Consider the following 19,963-nt stretch of genomic DNA (forward strand, 5'->3'; position numbering starts at 1 on the left):
TGTCAGCATTTTGGAAAACCCTAACTTAACTCTGGTGCCGTGTCACATATAGAAATTTTTTGATATTTGCAACCATAGTAAAACAAAGACTTATATTTTTGATAATTAGTGTAGATATTTAAATGCCATTTAACAAAGAAAAATCAACCAAAAAAATGAGTTCGCGTGTCACCTCTGACACGCGTGTCATAGGTTCGCCATCACTGATCTAATGGATAGCTCTGTTTTCCATATAGAGACTCAAAAAAGGACATTTGAAAGAGCAAGGTTTCATATTATTCTTACTATCCACGAGTGCTAGTCAAGCATTTGGCACCAGCAAGCCATAGGAGGAGAAATTTCCCTCCTTGGGTATGGACTTTTCATCATGCATTGAATAGTGAGCCCTAAGAGACAAGGTGGATATTTCCCCAATAAGCTGAATCTCAAACTTTCTTTCTAGGATAAAACTGAAGGTCTCTTTATGTTGACTTTGCTGGGGGACCAGGAATAAAGTTGTATCCTTGGAACTGGTTTGTCAAGAATAAAGGCAGGACTTGAAAGAGGATATAGTGCTGGCCCACCTGTCCAAAATTAAAAGATATTTCTGAGTACAAATGTCAGGACACATGACCTACAGATGGAAGAAAGTTATACACATTTTTTTTTAATTCAAAGAACTGAAAAAAAGTCCTTTTATCCATACCAATAACCATTTTCAAACTAAAATGGCATTTTTGTCATGTTGTAAAAAGCACCTTGATTGGTAAAAGGACTGAAGTATTACTACTGAAACAGCTCAACCTAGGCTCACATCTAAGATAAAAGAAAGCTCACATTAAAGTATTATTTATCTTCATAATTAGTATTTCTAAATGATTCTTAAAGGCTTTTTATGCAATTATTAATGTTTGATTGTCGGAACATTGCTAATGCCTTGATGCCTTCTGCCTGTTGTCCTTGGTCCCTGCAACCCTGGCACATCATTTATTTCTCTTTCGAGTGAACCCAAAGCATTAGTGTCCATTAAGAATTTTTGAAACAAAGTCCGGAGATTACTTGGAGCACTTTCAGTCATATGTACTGATTATCATTAATAGCTCCTTTGTCCTAGACAAGGACATTGTTTTGTAACATCATGTTGGTAAGGCCCTGGTCAACTGAGTCCCTGGTCTGCCTCCTGCGTAGATTATCTCCTGAGCGATGTGAGGGATAGAGCAAGCTCACAGGACAACTCAGGAAAGCAGGGCGGGGGGGGGGGGGGAAAAAAAAAGGCACGCACAGGGCCAGCGCGAAATATTTTGTTCTTTATGAAACAATTGTCAGCCATTAAAAAGAAAGAGCCTAAATGCTGAGCCTTGTTTCTGAGCTAGTATTCATGCGCTACATTTAAGTTGCTGTTTTAACTACTAGCTTCTTACAATAAGGCAACAAAAACAAGTCCAGGTAGGAGCGAGTGGACCCAGGAGACAGCAACTTTCTGCGCAGGATGCTTGCTGAGAATATGGTGGGAAGGAGGTTACGTGTTCCAGATTTTGTTGTGAAAGTTCTGTCTGAGCTCTCAAACCCTCATTTACCAGGTTATCCACCTGTTTAACAACATTGCCCTAATGGGCATGCCTGTCCCCGCCCACGGGATATCTCTCTGCTTCTCCCATGCAAAGTGTCTGCCTTAGAAGCATGCTTAGTGGAGAGGGGACAGTTGTTTATGGGGACACTATGCTGGGTATGAGAAATCTCTTACTGGTCTTACTCTGAACTTGTCACAGAGAATTTTATCTCTATTCCATAGAGAAGAAAACGAAAGCTCAGGGAAGTTAAGCCATGTGTGGGGCTAGTGTAGACTCATAGCTAGTTGGCCAATTATAGATTTTGTTAATTTTCATTTAGTACAGCTCCCTGTCCCTACCATACAAACTCACTTGAAATGTGGAAGCATTGGCATATTTTAAAACAGAAAGAAGAAAAAAAGAAAAACTTAGCTGCATTTTATTTTCATTATTCTTTATTGTGGTTTTTTGTTTGTTTGTTTGTTTTTCTTTTTGTTTTATATTCTAGCACAGAACTTACCTGGGTTGGAAATATGTCTTTCTCAACAGTTGTCATTTTGAAAGAGAACAAGAGCAGACATGCAGGCTGAGTATTGGCAAAGCGGCAGAGGGGCAGCTCTGTGGCTGGGGACCAGTCCGCAATGCAGGCCTCTAGCTTAGCAATTGGCATGTCTAGGGAAGAGGAAAGGTGCCATTTCTTACCTTCCCCCCCCAAAAAAAAGAAAAGTTAAAATAAACTTGGTACCCAGACAATTGCCTAGAAACCAAGAGACAACAAGAAGTCCATCAAAGAAGTTAATTGGTCCAAGATCTAACAATATTGGAAATATCAGATCACATTCCTAAAGTGCTCTGCTCCATGATGACTATAACTCTGCAACTCCTGATAACAGTGACAGTGATAAATTTGTGGCATTTCATTACATTGCCTTTGCTTTACTGGGAGGCATGGTGGGCTAAATAGAGTCAGGCAGTCTTGCTGTATTAGAAGCCCTACTTTGGGTAGAGTATTCATGGAGACTTTTCCTCTTAGCATTAAGAGTTATTAATTTAAAACTGCTGTCATATTGCTAAGTTAGAAATTAAAGCATTAACTGAAAATAAATCCTCTCTCTCTTTCTCTCTCTCTCTCTCTCTCTCTCAGATCAGATCTGGGTGAAATATAATATAAGGAGTCTTGCAACTTTATCAAAAGGTACCATTTTTCTCTAGCCCAGATAATTTTAAAATATCACCCCAAAGAAGTGTATCTTTTACTTATATAACCTTTTGTGGGCACTGCCTTCTTTCTTCTTTGGATTTAAAGGCAGAAAGGAAAAAGTTTCGGGTGGTTACCTTTGATTGTGAGCTCCATCAGATTTTGTATAGCAAGAAATAGACCTGGCAGCCTGTTGCTTAGAAAGAGGAGGTTTGGTTTGATAGCTAGAAAACAGGGCAAGGAGCCATTGATCAATGAACTAGAAGGGAAATGAAGGATCATGCAGTTCAACTACCTCATTCAACCGATGAGAAAACTAAGGCCCAGAGAAGTTAAGTGACTTGCCTAAATCACCCAGCGTGTTCACTTTTGGCTTGGGGTATGTTAGTGCTTTGCATTTAGGAAGTTGGTTCTACCCCATCACTGTGCTACAACTCCATGAAGCCCCGGTGTCTGTAGAGAGCAGTACTCTGCTCAGTGGCCTGTTGGCGAATCTCAGGGAAAGAATCGTGGTGTCCTTCCCAGTCATTTGGAAATGAACCTAAGCCTTCACAACATCTGGACTAGGTTTGATACACTTGGGTGGTGGTGATCTAAGTCCTTCGCCTGTGCTGGTCAGCAGCCCACTTAGCCCACCTGCCAGTGAGCAAGTAGCTTCCCTTGAGTTCAGAGAGTAAAGACTCCAGTGGAGCCCTAACCGGTTTGGCTCAGTGGATAGAGCGTCGGCCTGCGGACTGAAAGGTCCCAGGTTCGATTCCGGTCAAGGGCATGTACCTTGGTTGCGGGCACATCCCCAGTAGGGGGTGTGCAGGAGGCAGCTGATCGATGTTTCTAACGCTCTATCCCTCTCCCTTCCTCTCTGTAAAAAATTAATAAAATATATATTTAAAAAAAAAGACTCCAGTGGAGTTCAGGGTCTAGAACAGAGTACACTTGCTTTTAGGAAGTTGGTTGTCTGTTTCATGCTTTCCTCCATCAAATATGAAATTTGAAATCAAGAGCATTGATCTCAATACCAGAGTCCTAGGTCATGAGTCAGTGTAAAACCCAAAAATATCATGAGTAGCTATGGCTTTTCTTTTAGGAGAACATTCTAATTAACTTTGTTAAAATAAGGCTGTGTGGATTGCCCACTCTTTGTCAAAGTCAATAATTAACATTTATATCACCCCTCCTAGTTTGTAAAGCTTTCCACACATCCTTATTTCATTTTAATTTTCACAACAGCCTCCTGAGTATTATTATTATTATATGACATACTAGAGGCCTGATGCACAAAATTCGTGCAAGGGGCTCGGCCCTCGCAGCTACGGCCGCTTGCCTCGGCTCTCGCAGCCCTGGCTTCATCCGGAAGGTCGTTTGGCTGTCCGGTCTAATTAGCATATTACACTTTTATTATTATAGATAATATAATACTTTATCATTACAAAGGCCCAGAGCAGTTAAGAACTTGCCCATGGTCTCTCAGCCAAGAGGCAGCAGTGTGGATGGTCTAAGAAAGCAAGCTCAAGTCAGCTTGACTCCAAAGCCAGTTATCTTAAGAGCTGCCTATAAAAAGTTTACTCTTTTACTGTTTACACCCTGGCCGGGTGGCTCAGTTGGTTGGAGCATAGTCCCATACCAAAAGGTTGAGGGTTTATTGCAGGTCAGGACACATACCTAGATTGTGGCTTCCATCCCCAGTCAGGGGTATGTTTGGGAGGAAACTGATCAATGTTTCTCTCTCTCCCTCTCCCTTTCTCTCTCTCTCTCTCTCTCTCTCTCTTTCTTCCTCTCTCTCTCTCAAATCAATAAAAACCTGTCCTTGGATGAGGATTTTTTTAAAAGGTTACTCTTTTCTACAGCTATTTTCCTACATAATACTCATCAAAATTTGTATTTCGAAAACCTAATTCTCAAAAAATTTTTGATGCAGAACTGCAATTGCTACCAGTAGCATTAGGTCCAGATAAGTCTTCCCTCTTCCACTTGAGGACCTGAGCAATATATGACTGCTGCGGTCTCACTGAGGATGAGTTCTATGATGAGAAAGATGGGAATCTGGCAACCTGTGGGGAAATGAGAAGAAAAAGGGAAGACCCTCCCCACCCCATTAAAGGGTGAAGAAATGGCTGCTGGTCACAAGGCATGGCACCCAGGCCTCTGGTGAAGGCCCTCTTTCACCCAAGCCCTGGTGGGCTCCCTGGTGGGCTCCCTGGTTTAAATATTCTTTTTGAATATTTACTCTTTTTTATTGTTAATATTTATTGTTGAAAGTATTACAGATGTCCCCTTTTTTCTTCATTTGACCCCTTCTAGCCCACCTCCTGCCCAGGCCTTCATCACACTATTACCTGTTTACTCTTTTGAGAGGCACTCTCTATACCATGGTTTTAAAATGTGTGCCATGGTCACACTTCCAGTCTGATATTAGCTTCCCGAAAAGTTTTTTGTTATGCTAACTAAAAACTTCCCTGAGCCTCAGCTGCTCCATCTGTGAAATGAGAAGGAAGTTTTTGCTTTTTTCCCACTTCTGTCGTGTCAGTTACTATGAAGTTCTAGATCTTAGAGAGAAAGGAGTGGCACAAATTCAAGGCCTTAGTGTGATCACACTTCTTATTTGTCAGGACAGGAGGAGGAAGGGAATTCCGATCAATTTTCTGATCGTTCCATTCAATTTGTCTTTTGTGTGTTCATCGTTTTCATTTATTTGCTTTTTCTAGGAAAATAGAATTTTGTCTTCATAATGGATATCAAGTAAAATATGCACAGTCCTATCTCCATATTCAGGAGCTGTGATACATTTAAGAAAATATATTGCTTTTGTGAGAGGAGTGTGTTTTTTAACCCGTTCTCTATAAAAAATATGTTTATTGATTGGTATATTATTCATTGTATATACTAGATAAAATTCACATTGTATTTGTATAGGTCCGGGTTGCCCAGTTAAATCTGAACTTCAGATGAACACTAAATTGGTATCTGAAATTCAAATTTTACTGGGGATCCTGTTTCTTATCTGTTAAATCTGGCAACTCTAATACAGGTGTCTCCCCTGATTATTTCTATTGACTATTAATTGGCAGTTACACAAAACTGAGGGACCGAGTTCGTGTTGTTGCTGAAGTCATGCTTTCTCCCAGGGACAGAGATGAGACGTTTTAGCTCCATGCGACTGTGATTTCAAAGAGCAGGCAGCGTTCCTGGAAAGAGTCTCTAAATCTATTATCAGTGTAATCATCATGGAAATATTTGATGAGAACACTGCATCACGCTGTATAATACATTTAAGTAGAAAAGTCAAAGCAGTGGTATTTTCATCAGGCCTTTGGGCGTCAGGAGAAAATAGTCCCACACTCAGCGAATATAGATAGGTCTGTCTTGGGCTGTGTTAAATCCAATTGTGTGGAGGTTCTGAATAATCAGGAGCGACGGCATAAGCACTTTCTCTTCAAAGTGATTTTACAGAAAGCATTCTTTCCTGAGGAAGGTACACACAGAGCTCTCATAATGCTGAAAGAGCACTAATGTATCAATTTGTGGGCGCTGGTGTCATGAGCTGGAGCTGCAAATTGTACTCAGATTTTAAACTCCACTCGCGGTTGCTGTTGAGGGAAGTTCCCTTCCCATGACCATGCTTATTTCACAAACTTCTGGAACACTGTTTCCGTTCCCTTGTGGGAGAGAGAGAGAGCCTTTAAGGCTCTTTGCAGTACGTTCTAACTTCACTTTGCCACGCCAACTCAAACACGATGAAAAACAATAGTTACGTTTTCCTCAATAAAAGGGGGGGGGGAGAATTTGAGTTGGGCTATGTAATTTCAGCTTCCCTAAGTAAGCCTGTTGGAAAGTTGTGGGGGGAACAAGTGTGTGATTTTGGTCTTGGCGTACAACTTTGGAACTAACTTTTTTTTTTAATGTCTACCGTGGATTTTCAGAATAGATTTCTTCTCTGTACCATATGTTCCATAGCTCAGTGATAAGTCTGATGTGGGTGCCAAATTTTTCAACAACTTTTACTTTCCAGAGGAGGGTTAAATAACTCTCTTAATAACTTGAAAGAAAAAAAAAATCAAGGTTTACCGCAGTTCTTAGTCACAGGCCTAATGTGTTCAAGAGCTTTATGACTTTGAGCCCACTTGGTCTGAAGCATATCCTCCAAGAAGAAGGAAGCAGGAAGCGTTCAAAATGGAGTCCTTCTAAAACAGAGATAGCACCATTGGCACTGAGCATGCGTGCATGTTATCTTTATGTGGTCTCAGGTGCCTAATCTTGCTTGGTTGCATTTCGTCACCTGCTCTCTGTAAATGATCTTGGAAACATCAAGGGTGCTGAGTCATGAGTCCATGTTGTCATTCGGTCCATGTTCATTTCGGTGCCGTGTACAGTGAAGTCATTCCCCTTCTGACCCTAACGAGTATGAACAGATAGGTGCGTTTTGTGGAAGTGTTTTCCCTCACCATTAAAAGTGAAGCTTCAGGCAAGCAGGAAGAGTCATGTTCATTGAAAAGCAAACACACAATCAATGGCCATAGCAAATTAATTGCTCTGTTGTCTGGGTAGGTTGGCATCACTCTCTTGAGCCTTGAATCTTCCCCACTCTGCCTATAAAGATGATTGTCTCCCCTATTTAAAATTAAAAAAATAAGAGTCTTCTCTCACTCTGTTTAATCACTATCTGTGCTACTTCTTTTTACCACGGGAGCTCTTACATCAGTAGCCGATGCTCACTGTTCCCGTCATCCATGGTTGCATTATGCTGGGGTAGGTCCTGTAACGCCGCCACGTAAGGCTAATCCTGCTTCTGCATCACCATCTGAACAAAATGTGTTTCTGAATAGACTGTGCATAATGTACATTCCAAGAAGCACACACAGGACACGTTCTTACCTTTGTCATTATTTCCTCTCTTCTAGGTATCTCAGTAACAAAGAAGACGCATACATGTAAGTAATGCTTTATTTTCTTGTCCCAAGTTTTCTGAAGAATTGGAATTCGCATATGTCTGGCTGCTGTGACCCTTCAAGTATAAACTAATGTTTCAGCTGTGATCCATGGTCAACAGAGGTCATATTTTTCTACCTGTAGTGGTTGGAAGGGGTACATTTCCACCTGTGTGTTCTGAGTGTGTGTTAAAAAGAGTCTAGACATATTCTGATGAGTTCTAGTGATTTAAGCCATTAAGCTGTAGAAAAATCATAAAATCTAGCTGGGAGGATCAGTTAATTACTTATCATTCTTACCCTCGATCCTTCTTAGAAGAGTTATGTTTCTAGGAAACATTACCTTGTTTTCTTTTAAACTTTGGTCTCCTTTTCCTCACCACTAGTTCATGATGTAGGCCGTCTTGTACTTGTGTCTGTGGAGCAGAGATACTGACTGGGAATAGGTGCTGTTGTTTGACCATGAGTGTGGCCGCCAAGGGCCCTGGTTAATGGCATCGGCAGTTTGATGTGGAAATGTGCGCTGGATTTATACTCTGTACTCATTCCCACTTCTCAGGCTCAACTGCTTTCATCATTTGCCTTCATTCAAACTGTACCATAGTTTACCAACTCACGTCAATGTAAAGTGTTGTGATTTTCAATCTGAGCAATAATGTTTGACTGTGCTTTGAACCTCAGGATGAAATGAATACATCATTGATGCAGGCAGTCAACGTTCACTGTACTTGACCAGCATATTTAGACTTTGAATTAATAGCGTCATTAGAATTTCATAACTATTTTAGACCACAGATATGTGCTACCTATGAGATATGTGTGGGCATCCTTCTAAGGCAAGGAGTGGAGATATTTATGGCACAATATAGGGCTGACAAAGACATGTCCCCAAATTTTTCCTAATTACACTTTAAATTTTTTTGATTTCTTGTGAAACATTTGGGGGAAAAAATCTGTTTAACCTCAAAATAGTTTATCTTGTGCCTCAGTTGATTCTTGAAACCTGCTCTTGGGTTTGTCTGTCTGTCTATCTGTATTTGTAGTAAACAAAAAAGCAAACAAAAAGAAATCCCACTAAATCAGATGGTTGCCTTACTTTTAGGGCCCAGTCCTATAGTCTCCCCACATTGCTCTCCCAGGGGCTTCAGTGGAATATTTGTTTGAGGAAAGATGAAAAGTTCAGGCCTGTAATGGACACATGATCAGGGCAGCACCTCCATCTTTCAACACACAGTTCCAGTTGGCTGTCCCTTCATCAGGGTAGCCTGTGGCCCTTAGCTTTTGGGGGGATGTTTTGTTGTCATCGTCGTCGTTGTTCTTGCTGTTGTCGGTGCATAATTGAGCTCATGATGACTGAGAGATTGACAGTACAGGAGACTGAAGTCCTCTGTATATCCGCAGGGCAGGCATGGTACAGAGCGCTTCCTTGCACAGCCTTGCCCATGAGCTCGTCCCTGGCCTGGAGGGACCCACTCTAGAGGTGGTAAGTAATTCAGTCTTTCTGCTAGCTCAGTCCTGGGCCTCTCCCAAACAGGGGCGGATGATTGTGCCTACTGTTTCTGGTGGTTTGGGGTATGGACTCCTGGCCACCTGGCAATATACAGAAAGCCACTAACTATTTGCATTGTGACTTGGCTCTTGGATAAGTGAATAGAACCACTAGTTCAGCTCCATTGGATACCAAGAGTCCTCCTCAACTACCAGTGAGACAGAGACTGTAGGTTTTCATTAATATATAGACTGTCCATCCATAAGGATCTTCAAGGAATTGTCATTCTTGAGAGTAATTTCATTGGTCTATTGTAGAAACAATCGCCTGTGGTTGGATTTAAATTCATGGGAGGATTTAGGTGACAGCATGAGACTGGTAGCTAGTGATGAAAACCTGGATTTCTAGTAAGAGGCAACAAACTTGGTTGGCCTTGCAGCAAAGGCTTAATTAACTAACTCCATCAGCTATCAAGATACAGCCAAACTGGGTGGATTTTGATTGCCTTTCTAACTAAGAAAATGAGCAGGGAAATTCTTACACATTAAGCATAAAGTAAATGTAGAAAGGCTTAAAATAAAGCTTCCTTTATGTAATTCAAATATTAAGTTGACAGAAAGATTTAGATCAGAAATCACCTTCGTTTTTTGATTGATGTTTACTCTCATGATTTGGGGAAGGGGGCCCAAAATAAAACAGCAAGTCAAGTTGGGCAGCATGGCACCTGAATAGACACAAAACTTTGCACATGCCAAGAAGAAATTGAATTGTCCAAGTTGTGTGTTAGTAAAAGTCTTATGCCACTTAAATGTGGAGATTGTTTTTGTCACCACACTCAGCAGACAGCCCATCATATTTCTGATCTTAGCATCTCTACAGGGCCCACAACTTGTGAGGAGGAAGAAAATCAACCACTTCTTTCTCTAATAACAGCCACCTAAATGACTTCTTTAGCATCTGTCGGATTCTGCTTGAAAACGGAACTGTCCAAACTTGCCTATAAGTTGTCTTAAGATGTTAAATTCCAGCTCCTCTTAAATCATCTTGACATCTGTTCTTCAAAAAGTTTCACTATCAGTGAAGTGTATGAATTCATTTATGTCCTGTCTCACAACTTCCATTTTTAGCCAGGGTTCTGGAAACCTTGGTCAAGGCTTGACTACATAATCATCAACGGCTCAAGTCACCCCCCATTAGCACTTTCAATCTGCCCTCACAGAGAGATTGTTCAACTTACAAATTAACATGTACAGTTGTAGAATATATTATCAGACCAGAGTGTCAGCTCACAGGTACACCAGTCAGAGGTGCAAGAACTACAAAATGAACCTGAATAGTTGTGACACCTGATAATATTTTAGGCCACCTTATTACCTGGAAAGTACAGGTATTGCTTTTCAAAAAAAATGTTTTAATAGAGTTGAGCCAAAAATTCCCAGGAAAGGAAATCTTATTGTTAGCTTCAGAGGACTCCATAAACATGGTCTTTGGAGAACTCATTCTCCTGAGTTCCTGAGAAGAGAACCTTTTGTGTTTGTCATTAACTTTACTTGACCAGTGGGAAAAGGCAAAGCTTTGGGGCTTCTAGTACCAAGTCATCAGGACCAAATTGGTCAAGGAATTCTTACATTTTTTCTGTTCTTCAATTGTTGATTGGAAATATTGCTGTTGGTTTTGGGTGTGGGAACATAAAAGGGAGTTATTACTTATAGGATAGGAACATACTAGAGAAATTTTATACTGTGATATAGAATTTCAATCCAATTTTTGTGGTGATTATATAGCACCTGTATTTGGTTGGACATTTTCAGGATTGTTTTTGCTATGGTGTTTCACAAGTTTGTTCTGGTCTCTTTCCTGCTGAAATAGTACCATGCGGAGAAGCATCTTTTTCTTGGAATCGACTGCTATCTTGGTTTTTCCTATTTGCCAAGGACAACTGGTCATTGGTCCTGACTTCTTACTTAATCTAATTCTACTTCAATAATTCCGCATTCACTAAAATGTTAGAATATGACAAATATGGAGAAGAAGTGAAAAATGCAATAGATCATCTTAACTGCTTCCAGCTAATGGGAAGTTTAGCATCGTGGATCATAACCTTAGGGATTATATCAGCCAGCCCATCACAGATCACTAAGATACCTGGTAGGCTTCCAGAAGCAACAGATCATCATTACTTCCTTGTGTTCTCATCCTTGTTTATATCCCTTATTCTTCCTGTTTTAGTCTGTTCTGCTTGCTTTCTTCCATATTCAGAAGCAGGTACTTGCAAACATGCAGAAAATGCAGGTTATTCAGGAAGCAGTCAGGAAAATGTGTCCTTTTTTTCCAATTTAATGTCACTTTTCCCCAATAAATAACAAAATAAAATATGCTTCCAAACCCTCCAAAATATTTTAATTTTAACATAAATTGCCATTAAAAGGTAAATTAATACATTTTGTTTGACTGTAGCAGGCTACTCCCTAAAATATAAAATTAAAATACTGTATTATTTATAAAGAAATTTAGTCCTCAATAGTAAAAATATTTTTGGAAAAAAAAACCAGGATAGTTCTTTGAGAAATAATCTTTTATATCTGTAACAATAAAAAGTGTTGATTGCAACAATTTAAAGTAGAATAGATTAACATATTCACTTTTTACCCCTAGAGACTCGGCTTTGAATTCGAGTTAGAGAAACTTGGCTTCGAGGCATCAACCTTCTCTCCTTGGGCATTTGTTGATATCATAAAACCAACCCAACAATTTGTCGCCATTGTTGTCATTTACTCAGGAGGTCCAAGAACAAGAATAACTATATTTTCTCATGTTCTTTTACTTTCCTTGAGGCCATTCCTTTTTATTATAAACTCTTAGCAACCCAAACTTGGGGCTCACCCACATTATTTTCACAGTCCAGGAAAACTCAAGAACCATTCTTGGCAAAGCTAATGGAAGGTGCTTTGGTTGTATAGTTAATAGGTTGCCATGACAACCCATGTGACTCATGGCGTGACTCACAGCAATTATAATTCCAATGGCTGGCTGGGTGTTTATTAGGACAGACCTGAGAAGAAGCCACTCTGAAGTTCTTTTAGTAGGCTTTCGTCCAGATCCTCTCTACCCATTTACAAACAGTCAGCAAAAGAGAAAAGCAAATGCTCATAAAGGAGCCAGAGGATTGATTTCTTAGCTTGCTAAGGCTGCTGGCCATCCCAGACATTAAGCTTGCCTGAGGATGGGCTTTTTGGCCTCTTAGAGGACTGACCAATGGACAACTGTTTATTGAGGAACTACTGTGTGCTGACAGGTTCTTTGCCCTCAAGGTTGAAGGTGGGAACTTGGTGGGGGAAGGGGAAGAGCACATAGTCACAGAAAACAATCTGAAACACAAACACCAAGTGTACCATTTCCAGAAAATTCAGTTCACACTGGAAAGCAGACTAAGCTGGAAGTGTGGAGAGGAGAAACAAATTAGAGAGAGACCCTTCGGGATTCTGATTCTGATCCAAGCATACAATAGCATTAAAGGGAAAGGGGAAGATTGAACCTTGGGTGCTAAAAAAAATTAAAAAAAAATAAAAAATGATCCCTCCTGCTCATTTATACCCATTCTCACCCAGAGTAACACCTCTTCAGTCCCTTCAAAGTCAACTAGTCCAAGGAAGTAAAAATCCCTCTGTACTCTCTGGAAACATATTGCCTTGTTTAGACTCAGCCGGTATGACTAGAGCCAAGTCCTCCTAAGCTTAACAGGATTTCTCTGCCTCATCATATTAAGATATAAATGAACTGCGCTTGGTCCTGCCAGTCAGTTCTTCCAAGGTAGAAGTTTCACATAGTATTACAACCCACAGTTTATGGTGACGATCTGTGAATTCCATTAAAAAAAAAAAAACAAGAATAGTTAACTAAATGTTTCCATCAGAGCATCCAGCTGATTCAAGTTTGCTCTGTTAGTAGACTTCGGATTCATGAATTGAACTTGGACAAAAAGTATTTGTGTTCTGATTTCATAACAAGGATTTAAAAGGGTGTGTTGAGATGGTGAGAATGGCTCTTCAAAATCAATGACCACTACTAGGGAGAAAACAGAAGTGGCTAGCCTACCACATACTGGCGTATACTTGATAGATTTATTATATATTTAATGAAACTCTTATACACAGTTGGATTGATCTTTAAAGAAGAGCTGGATGTCTAATAATCCAGGCATTACGTTTAGTACTTTCTATGCATGACCTCATTCAATTTTCTCATCAGCTCCGTGAGCTTTGTACTACATGCACCCCCATTTTAGATGAGAACATTTATCTGAGGGATCAGTAACTTAGAGAAGTGAAAAAATTTCCAAACCCATCCAGCTGGTAATGGGCAGGGCCAGGACCCAAAATAGAGTAGGGTGACTCCTTGCATGTACATAAGTGCCACACCATTATCTCCAATATCAACATTGGGTAATAGTTTGGGAGCACTTACTGAGTGCTAGATGCTTTTCTAAGCACTTTATAAGCATTAATTTATTTAATCTTTACCACAATCTTGTGTGATAGGTAATTGCTACTATCCCCACTCTATAAATGAAAACTGAGGCCCAGTGTCCTATAAGTAGCTAGTATGTGGTGGAGCCAGAATTTAAAGCCAAGCCACAGAGTCTCAATGCTTCAACAAAGAACTTCATTCCTTAGAGTGGTCTTTCCATTCTAAAGTAAAAGAAGAAAACCAAGGGTAACACAGTTATTCTTACAGTTGACTCAGATTTTCTTGTACCACACAACTGTTCACCTATGAAGGCTTCAAAGTGTGGTGAACCAACTGATTATAAGAAAGGGGGAGGTTATTCCCACTACATAAAAACGTTTATTTAAACACGGTAGTCTACTCAAAACTATGCAACCTTCTTACTTTACAATGATCGTTACTTATCTTTATAACAATCTAACCTAATTCATGAAAGAACAGGCATCCATGTAATGTCACTGTTCATACAACTCAACTAATTCCATAATAAAAATATAGTTCAAAGTGGCCACTTCTACTTCTAAGATAGTTGTGTTTCCCATGCTAACAGTAATGTATGTTTCTTATAGCAATTTTCCACTGCAACATAGCCTTCAGTGGACATTCATGAGATTTATAATAAATGTGGGCATTATTCGTTTGTCAGACCAACTTGATTATTCATTGCCACTAAGAGGTGATATGATTCAGGATACTGTGGTTTCTTGAAACCTAACCAAAAACAAACAAAACCATCAAAGCTAAAAATGCCTAGGGAACTGAAATTCATATCCAAAGGGCACATAAGCGAATTAAATATCTAGGCTTTGAGTATGATTAAGCACACCTGAATTTAGGACTGACTGGCTTTGCAGTTACATCAGCTTCTCTCTTTGCAGCCAAAGGAATAAAAACGTAGGAGAAGCAGGGGTGCCAAATTGTTTGAAATATGAAGAACGTTATTAGTCTTCATTCACTTTCTCTATAAATTACATGACACTTTTTTACACTAACTCTACTGTATATGTAGTCCCATGGTCCTTTTGATATAACTGATGTCAGTATCTGTATAGTGACTAAGGTTTTATTTCCAAGCTATTCAATTACCCTTTTTCCTTTGCCTGCCCAAGATTCCTTACAGTGGAATTCTCTTCATTCCACCTCTGGGGAAACTATTTTCCTAGATAGGAGTGATAGCTCTCCCCTGTTTAACTTTGTTGATCACCTAGACATCGATTCCAGCTCCTCATGCCCTAAATAATTAACAGCCATGCATAATAATTAGAAGGCATATTAAGGAGTAGAAAATGCTAGAATGGGCAAGATTAAGGCTTGGATTTAGGGGAAGAGACTTAATCTATAAATCCTTTATTCAAAACTAGAGGCCCAGTGCATGAAATTCGTGCAAGGGGCTCAGCCCTCGCAGCCCCACCTGCCTCGGCCCTTGCAGTCCTGCTTTCATCCGGAAGGTCATCCAGATGGTCATTCCACTGTTCGGCTGTTTGGTCAATTTGCATATTATGCTTTTATTATTATTATAGATGTTTTTTAGAGGAGATGATATGGTGATAATCTGGATACCTATAGGACAGGGCTGTAGGGAAGGAAGGCTGGACAGCAGACCACAACCAGTTCCTGTGGAAAGAGAACAGGGCTGGGGTCAGAAAGATTTTCTTAGCTTAGCATTTCCATCCCCTCCTCTGTGCTTAGCCCTGTGTTAGGCACCATGTAGTGTAGAAAGTTTAACGCATAATCCTCCCTCTCCACTGGTTTAGTCTGCATCAGAGGAGAAGAAAGTACAGACCCGCTTGAGGAACTTCCAGTAATGAAAGAACTGCCGGAAAACACAGGGTTGTGATTGGAGGTGAGCTGTCCCTCTGAGCTGGGACACTCATGGTGAGCTGAGCTTGATCTGGAAGGGTAAGAAGGATTAGGTGTGATCGGGTGGATCCGTGGAGGGCTTGGAGGATGATGGTGAAGGCCTGTCTGACTAGAGGAGAGTATTAACAATGAAAAGAGAGGACGTGAAGAACAGAATTAAGGTTTGGTCTTTAACTCATCACCAATGCAGAGCTACAGAATGTATGTGGAAAACACAGTGACCTGTAAATAATGTTTTTATTGCCACTGCCATTTAGTTACATGCCTAAGACGTTCCATACTCCAGCCCCTTCTCTGAACTCAGACAGAATTTGTATCTGTAGATGGAAGTTCTTCTCTGGCCTTTCCTCTGATTAACTGTATAGAAAACGCACTAATTGAGCAGGTAAGGGCTGGTCCAAAAAGGGAAGGCTGTTCTGATTATTATAGAGAAAGAGTATTTCACTTTTTGTCCATCTCCCCAGTTTTAAGGTCTAACTGTAAGACCAGTCCTTGCCATCTCATCAAATTCAGAAGGATGAAATGAGCAGTGAAACTCGAAAAATACATATGCACCTTGAACTACGTGGCTAATGGCTCTCCTTGCTTTCTTTCATTTGTGCTGCTAATTGGCTGGAGACTACTGTAATGCATTAGGAGTCTGTGCCTTCCCAACCCTTTTAAACTCAGCCACACTTAGCTCTCTGAAACTTGAGCCCCAAATTCCAATCTTGTTCACACCTTAGGCAGGCGAAGTAAACGGCGGTGCTTATTATTTGCTCATCAGAGAATTATGTCCCTCACACAACTGAACAAGGATAATTACACTTCCTTTTCTCTTTGCTGGTATTTCTTAATTTTCCAAGAATGATTTGCTGTTGTGTCCCTGAAAGGACACGAAGGTCCGTTGGAGGCATTTTCATTGGCTGCACGTTCATAAAAGTCTTCAGTATATAATGAACCGCACCACATTAATTTATCTGTCTCTCTTACACCGTGTCTTTTTTTGTGTCGACAAAACTGCAAAGCCACTTTCCCTCACCAAGTGGGGCGTCAGGATAATTGATTGTTACCAGCCTGTGCTGTTGGTAGATGGGATAACACCAGCGCCTCTAGAGAACAGGCGAAAACTAAACTCTGTCCCCCGAGGCCAATGAAATAGCTGTTTGGTCCCTTGTGTGAAACTTCCTAATAACTTAACTGGGCAGCCTCTGGGTCCCTGGAGGGTTTCTCCACAAGAGTATTCCCTCTCTTTGTTAAGATTGCTTATTAAAAATGATTTTATAATGAAGTTGCCTCAAATAGCAGCTCTTTTCCTGGTTGTCCTTGAAGCCGTGGCGAAGAATCTTAGAGACAACTGTCTAGGGTTTTCCTCCTTGTTAAAAACTTCTCTCTTACCACTGTTACTCTTGATTTTTAAGGAGACAAAGTCTAAATGACACAAGTCCCACTCCGGTTGATTATGTCGCTTAAAACCCGGAGCAAGGCATTATTGGTAGTTTAGCTTGTCATTCGGGCTCAGGAGGCGAATTGATCTCCGTGGATTGGGGACATTTAAGTCTGCGGTGGGAACAAGGCTGTCGGGCCTCCCCGGAGAGCGGCGACTGAGGAATGCTATTGCTAGGTCTGCCCCTGACGGCATCAAAGCAATGATTTCCAGTTATTTCATCTCTTTGGTCCTGGATTTATCCTACCTGCAAACTAACTACTTGCCTGCCACAAGGGTCTGTCACGAAGAGGAATCAAATAATAAAAAATGAGTACTGCATCCTTTGCTATCCATGCACCGTATAAACCCAAAGAGTTTCCCAAAGGGTAGGCAAGTAAGAGAAAGATATCAGCGTGTTGTTGCTCACATCATCAGCTTGGCTTTGGGGCTCGAGTAGGGCTTCAGGATGCTGGTATATTTAACAGAAAAAAAATGATAGAACCGTTGTCAGGGAGACTCCCCGCTGGAAACATCTACTTTAGACTTGGTCTCCCAGTGGCCAGGCAACTCAGGAAACAACAAACCATATAAAGTTGTTAGTGACAGCTTTAGCTTGAAATATTTTTTTGACGTAAAGACTTATCAGGCAGTAAATCTGCAGAGCACTCAAGGTGCGGCTCGGCACTCCTGCTCTGCTGTGTGACTGTCGCAGAGCACCGATGGCAAGAGGGCCCACTGTGAGCATGTAGTGCCGAGATGGGAGTCTGGCCTAGTGGTGCTAAGCGTCCGTGTGTGCTGAGAACACACTAGGCTCGATTCTGATCTCTGAGGCCCGGCACGGGAAAAAAAACCACTTTCCCCTTCAGCAGTTCCAGCTCTTCCCTCCCCCAGATCAAAAGAAAAGGAAAAGAAAAATGATGGCCTGCTCTGGAATTTCACGGTCAGCAGGATCTTCTTATTCCACTTCCTTATTAACTATCTAGGGTTTTCCATTGCCTGAGGAGTCCAACCTTCTTAGTACAGCCCTTGAGGCCCTCCACACTCTGATCTTTATCTTCCCACGGCTCTCTCCTTGACTTCTACTAAGTCTTTGCCATCCTTGGTGACGGGTTCCTAGAAGATTCTGTGCATGGGCATACCCCAGTGCCTTTGCTTCTCCTGCACCTCTGTCTTCGAATGCCCTTCACCAACTACTGCCCCTGTAGAAGTCGTACTGCTCCACCAAAGGCCGACACCAATAGCACCTGCCACACAAAGCCTTCTCCAACCCTACCTTGTTCATTGCTGCAGGTCCTCCACCCACATTGTCAAGGTGACAGTACAGAAAATGCCTTGTAGAATAGTTGTTGTGTGTGTAGCTTTGTCCCACTAAATATGCTTTAATTATCTTTGTATCTTTTGGGCTTAGCAGGTGATTGGTATCTACTATGGGCTCATTTAATATCTGTAGATTTTAAATATGTGTGTGTGTATGTGTGGACATACACAATTGTATGACCAGACACTCTTCTTGCACATTTGAGTCTAAGGAAAAATAATAATCTTTCCATGGTTAACAACTGTAAGGAAAACAGATTTATTATTTGAAACTATATGGTGAGATTTGTACTATATTTTTTTTGGAAACCAATACTACAACTCAAAGGGCTTCTGGATGTCTGGCAATGTACCACATGTATGCTGAGGTTTAGGATGGATTGCTTTAAAGTTTCCTTTAGCAGTTTGTAAGATTTAAGTCAGAATCCCATCCAACAGGTTTAACAATACCTGTCTGTCATTCTAAGGATGAAGAGTGGATTATTTTTCTGAGTTTGCATTATCAATGCTAGATTTTATAAACCAGATAATCAAATTTATAGAGTAAACAAGAGACATTTTCAGTGCTCGTTGGCATCTATTTACATGTAAAAGAGAAAACTACCTACCAGAGAAAAGAATTGGCCAATCTTTCCAACAATGGAGGGCATATTCTATCAAGGGAAATGTCCTGTATTTGTCTGGTCTGTAGAGGAAAAAGTGATCCTTACATATTAAGCAATTTGGGAAGTAGATGTTCTGATCATCCTAGATCAGTTACTGGATCTTCAGGGGAAATCTGGAAAGATCTGACATTGATGTGTTCCAAGTCAGAACAAATGGCATTGCATGTGTGTCTGGACTGGAGTGTAAGCATGTTTCCTCAGCTTAGCGGGGGCCAACAACTTCAAAACTACTGTCCAGTCGTCAGTAGTGCTCCCAACAATGGCTTCTGCCTGCTCTTCCATGGAATCCTCTGTCTTTTAAGCTGCATGTGCAGCTTCCTCCCTCCTTTTGTTTGTAACTTTTTCTTGATTCAAAACAAGAGGAACAAAATTATCCCCTGCGGTATCCATTCTTGAGTGGAAACCTTGCTTACAAATGAGAGGATGAGATGTGACCCAATAAAAGAATCTATTTTCATTTTAATTTATTTCCTGGTGGCCTTTTATGCCCCCTTAGGCGATGACCTAACCAATTCTATCTTTACACTAATTTTTTTTTTATTTCCAAGGTCAAAAAGCACTTTGGAATTATTATAATAGGAGAATAAATGCCCTTTGCCTCTAATGCAAAGTCCGTCTCTTCATATGAAATTTAAATCCTAGGTTTCTCAGCGTCACAATAATTCTTCTCTCATTAGGCATCTATTAGCAAGCTAAATGAGAACAGGATGAAGGAGGAAGATCTTTGGGGACTCTGGAGTTGATTTTTGATAGAAGCATCATCTCTCATAGCCTCTTTCATCCCTTTCCTTTGCAGATGGGGGTCTTTAAAAACACAGTGGAGGTGCTGTCTTCATGTTGTGCTGCAGTTTTCACACACAAAAAGTGCAATTAGAGTAGAAACTGCCCTAGAAGGCAGCTCAAACTATGGTTTTCAGGTTGAAAAAGGAAAAATTGTTACACCATCACACATACATACATACATACATACATACATACATACATACCACTACCCCATTCCTCTACATGCCCCCCCCCAATAAAAATAGTTCTGACTGATATCTCTAAATCAAAGAACCCTCCAGGGCCT

General features: G+C 40.7%; 1 protein-coding gene across 1 annotated transcript in view; it reads left to right on the plus strand.

Moving 5' to 3' along the window:
- RORA (RAR-related orphan receptor A) overlaps positions 1-19,963 on the plus strand; it is a 583,196-nt gene that overhangs the window by 398,014 nt on the left and 165,219 nt on the right. The window contains exon 3 of the mRNA XM_014535501.1: positions 7,623-7,652. Coding sequence (XP_014390987.1) covers positions 7,623-7,652 — 30 coding nt within the window. The remainder of the gene's footprint in view (positions 1-7,622; positions 7,653-19,963) is intronic.

Source organism: Myotis brandtii, unplaced genomic scaffold (assembly GCF_000412655.1).
Source record: "Myotis brandtii unplaced genomic scaffold, ASM41265v1 scaffold144, whole genome shotgun sequence".
Classification (NCBI taxonomy): domain Eukaryota; kingdom Metazoa; phylum Chordata; class Mammalia; order Chiroptera; family Vespertilionidae; genus Myotis; species Myotis brandtii.